We start from the raw sequence: 11,262 nt of genomic DNA on the forward strand, positions 1-11,262 counted from the left end.
TGTCATTGGCTCACCCGCCTTACTCCACTCTGTCTCATCTGGGGAGGAGGTGTCTCTGGGTCACCTAATGGTGACCCTGAGTGGGAGAGCATCCGTGCCCTGAAAGGATGCAGTAAACCAGAACGCAGCCACGGCCTGCTGGGGGCCTGCTGGGGTCCTGCTGGGGGCCTTGGGACTTCCCCCAGCCCCCCGCCCCTCTTCCTTTCTCTGGCCTGGACTGTGCCCCCTGGAGGGCACAGTAGGGAGTGGATGCTTAGTTGTGAGAGTGGTCTGGGGCTTGTCCTGTCTCCTGGGCAAGCCCTGGCCCTGCAAGCTGGCCATGGGCACGGTGTCCTCCTGTCCCCCAGCCCCCACAGTGCGTCTGTGGCTCCAAGGAGTGTGGATTTATAGCCAGGGGTTTTCAGCTTACGCAGGAGGGGTAACTGGGAAGCGCACACACTGTAGCCATCAGGTGGAATCACTGATTCTATTACAAAGCAGCCCAAGGCTACCAAGTACCGGCCTGGCTCTACCTTCCCTCCCACCTGCCCTGAGCTGAGGGAGGCTCTGGCTGATGCCTGCACGCACCTGCACACAGGTGATTTAGAGACACACATTAATTTATATGACGCTGACCATACAGGCACACACCCATATGGGGGACCCCTTCCCTCTTTCTTTTTTTAAAATATTTATTTATTTATTTATTTATTTATTTATTTATTTATTTATTCATGAGAGACACAGAGAGAGAGGCAGAGACACAGGCAGAGGGAGAAGCAGGCTCCACGCAGGGAGCCCGGCGTGGGACTCTATCCAGGGCCTCCAGGATCACACCCTGGGCTGAAGGTGGCGCTAAACCGCTGAGCCACCTGGGCTGCCCAGCCCCCTCCCTCTTGCAACGCACACACTCACAGCAATGCACAGACTAGACACGGGAATCCAGAGCAGTAGAGACACTGCTCTGGGCATCCCTGAGTGAGGCCACCACCACTGGGCAGGGTGGCTGGGCTGATGAGAGTGTTTACCCGCCTGCCTGCCTGCCTGCCTGCAGGTCCAGGTGCTGCTTCCTGGGCCCTGGGTTTGGCTTAGCTGGCTGGGGGCAGCTCTGTGGGGCTGGTCTGGTTCACCCTGGGCAGCCAGGAGAGCCTTCAGGATCAGGACAAGTTCCAGCAGGTTCAGGTGTGGGGAGGCTGGGGCTCTCACTTGGCCTAACTCTTCAGCAAGGACTCCTGCCAGGGCTCCCGGGAGCGTTGTGGGGGATGAGGCTGGCAGGTCCCCCCCTGAGGATTAATGTCATTCCTGCAATCCGTGGGCAACTGGTTGGCTTCTGGTGCACCCCGGGATGCTCCTGTGGCTGCCTCTGGTGAAGGCGCCTGCACTCTGCGGAGCCAGCGACAGCCTAGTAGCAGTGCGAGGGCTATGGCATCAAGCAGCAGCTCCAGCAGCTCCAGGACAGAGAGAACAGATGAACCAAACCACAGGCTCCAGAGGCTGCCCATGGCTGAAAGCAGCTGAGGCACCTGCAAGCGTCAGTGGGTAGTGAGCTGGTGCACAGGGCTGGGCCCCGGGAGGTTCTGGGTCCTGCTCCCAGCCCTGCTCTGGTTCCTGGTGGGCTCACCGAGTAAATGGGTGTCTCATCCACTGTCCGGTAGTTGAGCTCCTGGTAGAAGATGTTCACCTTGGCCACATGGCTCCTAGGGCAAGGCAGAGGGGTGAGGGGCTGGGTCCTGGGCCAGCCTGGCAGGGCCCCTCCTCAGGGCAGTGAAGGACAGGCTGGAAGACAGCAGGGCCAGGACCCCTGAAGGTGCATGCACCCACCTGAGGCCTGGGTTCTGGCTCAGGCTCCTGGGGTTCCGCTTGCCTAGTGCGGACAGGATCCAGTCCTGTACACAGAGGGCTCGCTGTGACCACTGCTTCTGCCAGCCCTCAGGGTGCTGGGCGGCAGGCAGGGCATGGGGACTGCAGGGCCCAGGCTGCCCTAGGGTGGGCTCCCTGGGACCTGTGAGACCCACCTGCATGCCCACCCCCCACCCCACTCCTGAGGGGACTCACAGCTGACTTTGAGGAAGGCCACCTGGAGGTCCCAGCGGAGAGCTTGTAGGAAGACTCCCTGGGAGAGACAGGCCCCCATCACACTCCCGCGGTGCTGCTGCTACAGCAGCAATCCCCAGCTCTGGACTCCCACACTGCGCTCACCTGCAGGGCCTGGGGCAGCGTGAGGCACAGGCCAGCCGGTGGGTCCCCAGGTCCCCGTAGAGGCGGTAGAAGCAGTGACCTGTGGAGGAGGGGTCACCAATGAACCCAGGAGGATCCATCCCGGGCAGGGCCTGACAGTGCTCCACCCCCTTGTGGGCGCGGGGCTGGGGTGGGGGGTTGGGTCTCACCCCAGCCGGGGTGCCTGGTGTAGCTGCAGTACTCGGCCCCTGACGGCAGGGGGTAGAAGTAGTAGCCGCAGGAGCAGGTCTCCACCATCAGCTGCTGGAAGCAGGACACCAGGCAGGTCTGGGGGGACAGGTGAGTGGGGAGGAACAGCCAGAGACATGAGCTGAAGGTCCTGGGGGGAACCAGCCCTCTCCTGGGGCTGTAAGAGGACTCGGTTCATCTCCTTTTCAGCGGAGCACCTGCCCTCCTTGTGCCCTCCTCCATGGTCACCCCTCCCCCTGGACCCTCCTACCTGGCTTTGCCCTGACCACCCTCTCTCCTGGCCTCCCGGGTCCCTCCTGAACGCTCCCCCCATCCTGTGGCCCCAGACTCACCTGCAGGGTATATGAGGCATTGTAGAGTAGCTGCACATCCACGCCCTCAGCACCCCTGGTGCAGTGGCTGTAGGGGCTCCCCAACCGGTGCACCTCATCCTGATGGGAGGGGACACTCTTCAGTTCCACTGTCCCCCGCCTTGATGCCCCAGGGTTGGGTAGAGAAGTGGAGCCCCTCTTCTGCCCCTTCTCCCAGGAGCCCACCCACCTCTCGGATGCCAATGGTGGTCTCGGTCCCTGGCCGGACGCTGAAGCCCTGGTGCTCCAGGAAGGGCGTGTGGTCACGCCCGTGAATCATGACCTTGATGCTGGCCTCCGTGGACAGCAGAGGGACCTGGTCCTGCTGCTCAGCTCTGAGGACCAGGCTAATCCCTGGGAAAGGAGGGGGTAAGGCCAGGCTGGCCCAGAGGCCCCCTGTCCCATTCAGCCTGGGGATGGCACCCACCATGGGTGATGCCCGGGTGCTGCGTGGCCGAGATGCCATTGAAGGTGTAACAGCTGCCGTAGGTGGGGTGGTGGACGGTCTGGAAGTACCTGGAGCCAGGAGCCACACTCAGACCAGCACACATCTTTGGGCCATGATCCATTGCACATGGCCTGGGGGACTGTGGCCTTATCTCTGGAGGAAGCTGTTTGCTGCCAGCCAGACCCCAGGGCTGGCACCCATGCCACAGGGGGGTGAGGGGAGCAGCCACCTGCCCACTCCCACTCACCGGGCCTGGCAGTCCTGGCCATCAAATTGGCAGGAGAAGATAAAGTGGCCTCTGTGGCTTCGGTGGCTGTCCTCATGGGCAGTGGGCAGCAGGGCCAAGATGTTCACATAGTGGAAGTGGTACCATTCTCTGGCGGCTGTCACACCTGATGAGTGAGCTCGGTAGAAGCAGTCTCCACCTGTGCTGTTACACTGTGGGGTGTGGGGTCCCTTCAGCATGGTCTCCTCTCCTGCCCACACCCATGCCAGGACCTTTCAGGGCCAGGGACACTCACCAGTCTGAAACCCACTTTGTTCTGATCACCTGGTTGGCTCAGCCTTTGCAGGCGGATCGTGCGGTCCAAGTAGAAGGCCGGCAGTGGGACCCGGTCACCAGCACAGAGGACATCCCTGTCCTCGCTGAAGTTAAATTTGTAGAGAGAGTGGATATTCTCCCGGGCAAACTCATCTAGTACCTGCAGATGGTGGCAGGCTGACCTCGGCCTAGGGGGTGATGGGCAAGGGATGGGGGCAGGTTGAGTCAGAGCCACCCCGGAAGTCCCCCACATCAGCCACAAGGTACTGCCAGGGGAGAGTGTGCCGGCCTCTGTGGCACTGATCCCAAAGATCAGTTTGGGGGAATCTAGAGGGGCCCCGTGTGGACTCCCCTCCACTATCTTTGCTCCTGCAGCCTCCTTCTACCCGAAGCCTAGCTCCAGGCTATGCTTCTGGGAAGCTCCCTCCCACCTCCCCTCACCCTTCCCAGCTGCCCAGCACCTGGGTGTCTGGGTGGCACAGATCACAACAGGCTCCAAATAGCTCCTCTCTGGCCCTGAACGTGCCCCGCTCCCACTCCCCACCACCGCTGCCCAGGGCGGAGGGCTCAGAGTTCCTGGCTGGGCACAGGGGTGTAGTGAGAGGTGGAGTCACCCATGACCTGGGCGTTGTGAGCCACTGGGGCTTCCATTGTGACCACACCTGGGGAGATGCCCACAGGCTGCCGGGGGGTCAGAAACCCACTGGCCAGCCCCCTACCCCTACCTGTGGGGGTTCATGTCGCACAGAGTGACGGACGGGAAGAGCTTTCGCTCCGAGTGCACGGACACCGTCATGATGACTGGGTAGCGCCAGTACTGCTCAAAGAGGAGCCCAAACTGCCAATAGAGTGCAGCCAGGGCACCCACGAACAGCAGCCCCCAGGATGCCGTCTTGAGGCGGTTGTGGCTGGAGCAGACGAGGCGGATGGTGCCATGGATGGTGGCATTGGTGCAGAAGAAGGTGAAGAGCTCCCTGAAGGAGGTGTGGAGCTCCACTAGCCTCTCCTGCCGCCTGTCCTCGGGCAGTGGTGGCAGTGGCGGCTGCGCCTCCTGCAACTTCGGGGAACCACCAGGAGTGAGGGCCATGGCTCTTACCTGCATCCAAGAAGCAAACTTAGTGTGGCCCCAGCCTGTGCCCCAGCCTGACTCCATGTGGGCCTCCTCACCCCACGCCACCAGGACTTCCATTCTCTGCCCCCAGGAACTTCAGTCATGTCGCTTGGCTGCTGGGGGCATCGCCCAGCCTGTTGAGGCCCTATCAGAGTCCTGGGTCCAGCCCCACAGCGATTCCCCAGCCACCTGCCAGGGCACCGGCCAGCCTCTGTAGGCAGGTCTCATTGCAGCCGGAGCTGGGTCTGCCTGGTGGGGACAGGGACAGCAGAGGGGCAGCTTTTCTACTGTTTACAGGCAGGCTTGAGGCTGGGTAGGTCCAGGTTCCTGTCCACACCAGTAGGGCAGGGGCCTCTAGGTAGGGGCAGGCCAGGTGACCTGCTTGGGGTGTCCTTGGGCCTAGAGCCAACGTTGGAGGTCTGGGGGCTCCAGAAAGACTAGGCTCTGGGCCTCAATGGCCTCTACCAACCCTTAGTGGCCAGCATGGCCACATTTGATTGGGGCTGACGGAACCAGACTGCTCCAGCCACAGCTGCGCCAAGGGTCAGGCCTGGGTATTGTTCAAGTGGTATGGGCTCCTAGACAAGGCTTCACCGACTGAGCTGTGTCCCCAGGGAAGCCCTGCTTGTGGACCTGGGGCTTCAGTGAAAGCCAGTGGGCTGTCCAATGGTGGAGACCTGAGGGCCCTGGAGAAACAGAGGCCCAGACCCAGGGCTACCCCAGGGACATGGTACCCTGACGAGGCCAGGCCTGCTAGCCCTGCCAGTGCCGGGGACTGATACTGGGTCTCACATCACACAGAGCTCTGCCCCTGCATATACTCCCCCATGATCACACTGGGCCTCCAGGAATGAGAAGGACCCTAAGCCGTATGTTATAGGTTAGGCACAAAGGCTCCAGAAGGTTCTTTCTGAGTCCAGTAACCATGTATGCCCTCTTCTAGACATGTGGCCCCAGCCAGCCTCCTCCTGCACCCGCTGGGGCTACCAGGGCAGTAAGATGGGGATCCTGAAGACCCAAAGAGCCTCTGGCATCTCCTGAGATAGGGGCAGGGTCAGGGTACTTGGGATGGAGGCCCAGATGCACTCAGGGGCCTGAGACATCTGGAGTCAGACACAGCCACGGCAGGGCCACGTGACCCCTTCGTGCACGCGCACACACGCACACACACATGCCCATCACATACACCAAACCCTCAGTCAGCAGGCCTGTGTGACCAAGAGACCCCGAGGATGCCCCTCCCTGCCCCCCAGCATGGGAAGGGGAGCCCATGACAGGTGCCCTCAGGTACCTTGAAGCTGCAGCCTTCATTGTCCCACGATGGCTGGCCTCCGTGACGACAGCTCTAGTGGGTGACAAGACAAAGTGGGATGTGGCCCAACACTGGCCAGGCTGCCTCCTATTTGTACCAGGCTGGCTGGGGTGTGGGGGAGGCGGGAGGGGCCAGGCCACAGGGGTAGACACACCCTCTCCGGACCTGGAAGGGGAAGGCACAGGGGCAGGGCTGGGGGTCCTTCCCCTGGGTGAGCCTTTCTTGCCCAGAGCCCCAGAAGCAAGGCCTGGGCATGAGGGGTTCTTGGTTTCTAGAGGGACAGGAGAGGCTTTTACTGGCTGAGACCCATTGCCTGACTCACCTGACTCTCTCTGAGCAGACCCTCCCATCCCCCCCAACTCCTGAAGCTTGGATCTCCCTAGGGTCAGACACCTAGTCTTCCAGCTCCCAGCAGACCTGGCCTGGCCCTGGACCCTCATCTTTCTGCCTGCTCTACTCCTGATAGGCCAGGGAGTGAGACATCCCTTTCTGGGGGGCACTGCCAGCACTGACCAGGTGTCTGTGACCAAGGGATGGTGGGCAGGGGCGCCACTCCTGGAACCCAGGTGTCTAGGGCCAGCCACCCAGCCCCTGGGACCGGCTCTAATTGTGGGAACAACCCAGGGCCTGGGTGTGGAGATGGCACCTGGTGCCCTGTGGCACACAGCTCACTGTTCCCACTGATAACACTGCAGAATAAGACGACACGGCATCTACGAAGAGGACATACCATGTGTCTTGGCCACATACACACTCAAGGTCCAGATCACCCTGTCCTGGGGTTGAAATCTTTGACCTCAGTGTGGTTGTGTGAGGCTGGAGGGTGTGCTGAAGGCAGGACAACCTGTACACCCCAGACTCAGCATGACTCAGAGGACTCCCCATCCCAAATGACCAGACCCTCAGCCTGGTCCCAGGTCTGGGGTGTGGCTCAGGCCCCCCTGCACCCGCAGGGCAGGCTCTAGGTTCTGACACCCCACCCCAAATCAGTGCTGAGGGCCTGGACTGGGATGATGGAGGGAGCCTCACTCCTAATAGGCCCTGCTGGTAGGACCTTGGCTCTGGGCGGGGAGGGGGTGAGGTCATCAGCCTTGGGGCTTTGGAAGGAGGCAGATGGCCACTGGTGATGTCTGGGAGAAGGAAGTCATCCCTGGGGAAGAGCAGGCCCTAGACTCACCAGGGTGTGGATGCGAATCACAGCTTTGTCACTGACTCTGTGATCTTGCCCAAATCAATCCACCTCTCAGAGCCCATTTCCTCAAGTGTAAAATGGGCCTCAGTTTCCTCTTCCTGCTCAAGGCTCAGAAGTGGGACCAGCTGGGATCAGCACAATAGATACCCCCTCCCCAAGTCCCCCCTCAGAGCCTCCAGACTCAGCACAGGCCTGGGGGTGTCTCAGGCCCTCTGCCACAGAACAATTTTCCTTTGTGGGATAGGCTACATTATCGAGGGAGTGGGGGCACACTGGCCTAGGGGAGGCCTCTTAGCAGCAGAGGGGCCCGAGTGCTCTGGGGCATTAGAACAGGAAGGACCTGTGGCTCCCAGCTCAGGAGGTTGAAGAAGTGAGCAGCCAGGAAGGAGGGTCCCAGGGACTCCTGCCTTGGGGAGCTCAAGTCTGCCCAGAGTTCCTGCCAGCCCAGGACTGCTTATAGGGAACAGGAGACCCCACTTTCCTGTGGGGGAGGGAGCCCTGCAGGCAGAGGGGCAGGGGCAGAGGCTCCCGTGTGATGATGACCTGTGCCTGAGGGACTCATGTCAGAGCTCATCCAGGCAGCAGGCACAAACCTTCCCTCCCTCCTCCTGGGGAGACAGCTGGAGGACTGCCAAAGGGTCAGCAGCCAGTGGAAGGGAGGAGGTCACCCCAGAGTCTACCTCAGGGAGGGCAGAGAGATCTCTGGCTGCCTCACCAGGATACAGTGACTGCATCCAGAGGCAGTGAGGCTGGCAGCCCCCTCCTCCCTTCCTGGGACATCCCTTCTCCTGCCTCTCCAGGCCTCACTGGCCCGGGGAGGAGCAGGAATGCAGGCTGGAGCAGGACAGGGTGACTCCAGCTCCTGGCACAGGACAGGCGCATGTGGTCACACCTCAGTAGCTGTACTGAAGGAGTGTGAGGATGCCTCAGAAGGGACAGGTGGGTGGTCCCATGTCATCCACCCTCTCTCCAGAAGGACAGTAGGATGTCTAGCCCCCACCTCCTGAGTACAACCCCAGTTGGGGCTTCCCTGCAGCTGGGCCTAGGGTGTCGAGGAATCCCCTTCCAGGCTGGGGCTGACCTGGGACTGTTGGTGCTGGGGCTTCATGGGGACCCCAAGCACAGCCTGTCTACCTGTGGGTGGCCCTACCCTCGGAGGCAGCTTAGAGTTGGTCCTAGGGAATTGTGGTGTCACAGCCCACAGGCTCTGCACGTGTGCTGGATTCCTGGTAGGCACGGGCAGGTGGGGGTCACCCTCCCTGGGCCTGGGGGTTGGCCTATCTGCTTCCAGGAGAAACGTAGAGCCTCCCCACTCCCCCAAACACTGACCACAGGGTTAAGCAGGGGCTTCAGCAGCACAGAGGAGACCTCTGTGCAGGCCTCTGAGGTGCCTCCAGCCAGCTGGGGGTGGGTGGGGGTCAGGGTCTGGCCGGCTGTCTCCCACTGGAAGGGCTGGGGTGTGTGCACACTTCCTGCCTGGTACCCTCTCTTGAGCCCCAACCAAGCGGCTCTACTGGTCAGATGTGACCGAGGCCTTCAAGTTGTGCTCAGGGAGGGGGCGGGTAACAGCAACTGGTAGGGGATGTTTTCTTGATTCTAACCCTCTTGGTTTCCTGGCAGCTCTTCTGACACAGAGCCATAGGCTCTCACTCAAGATGCTCAGGAGTGAATACAGCCTTCCTCTTCCTGCGGTTTGGCCACTGGCAGAAGTGGCAGGGGTTGGAAGTCTGGTAGGAAGGGCTGGCTCCAGCTTCTGCTCCAAAAGGATGGCTTTGGGGTTTAAGAAGATCTCGTTGTCATTTGCCACCAGCCTAGTTGCCTACCCCTGTCTCAACTGCTGAGGCCATCAGCTCTATGGTCGGAGGGCTGGCCCGGAAGGCAGCATATGTAGAGCTGTAGGGTGAGGGTCTTCACAGGACCTGCAGGCCACATCTGTCTCGGACACCTTCGCCCTTAGGTGTGACTCGGGGGTGCTTGGTGATCAGGAGGTTGGGGGCTTATGCCAAGGAGTTCTGAGCTGAGCCTTCCCATCAAGATGCTCCCACATTAAGTTGGCACCCCCATTTTACACTGGGACAAACTGAGGCAGGAGAGGGCCTCTACCTGCCTGAGGCCCCAGCCCTGCACTGTCACTGCCTGTACTCTGCAGGTGTGTGTGGGCGTGTGCCAGACACACCTGTGCTTGAACCCCAGGTGCCCTGCTGTGGCCTCCCTTATGTAACTTTCTGTGTGCTAAAAACAGCTGGGTCTGCCCCGCGTGGGGCTGGGAGAACCCCCGGAAGAGGTGGAGGGGTGAAGGCTATGCTGAATGTGGCAACTGGAGGCTGAGCTCTGGAAACCGCCAGGCTCCCCAGGAGGAAGGAAGGCCAGGGCTGGGTGATGGGGTAGAAGGCGGAAGCAGGCCAGATTGCCATGGGCTGACTTGCCTGGCTGCAGACTAATGGATGACGGGCATGCCTTCCAGGTTCTGCCCAGGGCCTGGGGTCAGGTCTGCAGCTGCTTAGATCCTGCCTGAGATTCCCTGGGTGGGCCAGACTCAAGGGTAAGCATGGTGCTTGCCCTCTGCCAGCGGCCATGGCTGGACCTGCCGGTGCTTGGTGTCCACTGTCAACTGTAGTGTGATGCATCACCTGGTTGGCTCGTGGCCCATGCCCAGAGGCAGTTAGGCATGGTGAAGGGTTTGGAACCCCAGCTCTATCCCATGGATATGCCATGTAGTACAGCATAGCAATGGCCTCTCCAGATATGTCCAGGCTGATGACCACCACCCGCCTCCTAGTTGATACACAGCATTTCCCCTGACACCACCTAAGAGAGACATCCCAGCGTCCACTCGGCCCTGTCTTGGATCTTCTCTCCAGGGAGGGCAGTAGGCAGTAAGTATGCTGGCCTGCTCAGCCACCCACCCCACCCTGCATTCAGACACCAACTTTCCTACCTCCTGTGTGCCATCCTCATGTCCCTCCAAACCTTTCCCCATGGCCGACTTGAGGAGGTGGAGAGGACCAGCTCCAGGCCTCTGCAATCAGGGTCCTTTTGTGGCTGGCCCTTGGAGCGGCATCCCCACCTGCCCACTTCAGGCATGCTCCATGGCCCGGTGGCCAGTTCTGCCTCCCCCTCCCCCAGGCCAGGGAGGGGACCGTGGGAGCAGAAAGCAAGCCTCAGTGCAGTGTCCACTGTTGCATAATGACACTATTCATGGGCTGGGTGGAAAATTCAGCTGGGGAACCTGGAACTATCTTTATGAGGCTGGCTCTCCCCATGGGCAGGGGCTGGACAGGCTTGCCCAGCAGACCCCACCTGGTACAGGTGCTGGCCGGGCTCCCCAACCTCAGGCCTCCCTGGTGGCCAGACATGACCCTTAGGGGCCCAGGGGACGCTAGTTCCTCCGGCACTCTTCTGTTAAGGGGGCACAGGACTGGGTCCCCCTGGCCAGATTGGCCCCATTCTTTGGAAGGTGGCTGGGGCGAGAGTTGGGGTACCCGTGAACTCAGGCGGCTCACCCGGCACCTCGGGGGTCACCCTTTGCCCCGGCTGGGCTGTCCTCCCCAAAGGGCGTGCCCTGCCTGGGACGGACCCTGCCGACCCTCCTTCGTGGGGAGGGCTCCGGGATCCCGCGCCCGCTGATAGTCCCCGGGGCAGCCCACTGGACGTCGGAAGGATGGGTCAGCGCCCGCTCACCACGTCACCGGAGGGCCCAGGGGTCCAACCCCGCCCCGCACCCCCAGCTGAGCCGCCGTCAGCGCGCACGCGCAGACCGTCCGCCCTCGGGCCCCGCCCCACGGAGCTGCCTGCCAGTGCGCACGCGCGGGCGATTCCGGCCGAGAGGGGCAGGATGTGGCGGCGAGACGCAGGCGACGTCCGCCCGGCCGGCTAGAGCGGCCGCCCCCGAGCGCGGCGCA

The 11,262-nt window shown here is 61.6% G+C and overlaps 1 protein-coding gene across 9 annotated transcripts; it reads right to left on the reverse strand.

Moving 5' to 3' along the window:
- Positions 1-716: 716 nt before the first annotated feature.
- Positions 717-11,115, reverse strand: SCNN1D (sodium channel epithelial 1 subunit delta). 9 transcript variants are annotated; one of them, XM_072820164.1, is made up of 14 exons: positions 11,042-11,115; positions 6,148-6,201; positions 4,471-4,841; positions 3,726-3,933; positions 3,452-3,642; positions 3,184-3,272; positions 2,947-3,110; positions 2,739-2,837; positions 2,367-2,484; positions 2,179-2,257; positions 2,035-2,092; positions 1,801-1,865; positions 1,601-1,676; positions 717-1,502 (listed from the first exon to the last, which is right to left on the reverse strand). In XM_072820164.1, the coding sequence occupies exons 3-14, from the start codon at positions 4,830-4,832 to the stop codon at positions 1,191-1,193; spliced, it is 1,821 nt and encodes a 606-aa protein (XP_072676265.1). In that variant the 5' UTR covers positions 4,833-4,841; positions 6,148-6,201; positions 11,042-11,115; the 3' UTR covers positions 717-1,190. The 9 variants fall into 9 exon arrangements, 8 of the variants coding, with proteins under 8 accessions (XP_072676265.1, XP_072676262.1, XP_072676268.1 ...); XM_072820161.1 differs by having other exon boundaries at positions 10,299-11,098; XM_072820167.1 differs by having other exon boundaries at positions 4,471-4,719; positions 10,864-11,097.
- Positions 11,116-11,262: the final 147 nt, after the last annotated feature.

Source organism: Canis lupus, chromosome 3, assembly GCF_048164855.1.
Source record: "Canis lupus baileyi chromosome 3, mCanLup2.hap1, whole genome shotgun sequence".
NCBI lineage: Eukaryota > Metazoa > Chordata > Mammalia > Carnivora > Canidae > Canis > Canis lupus.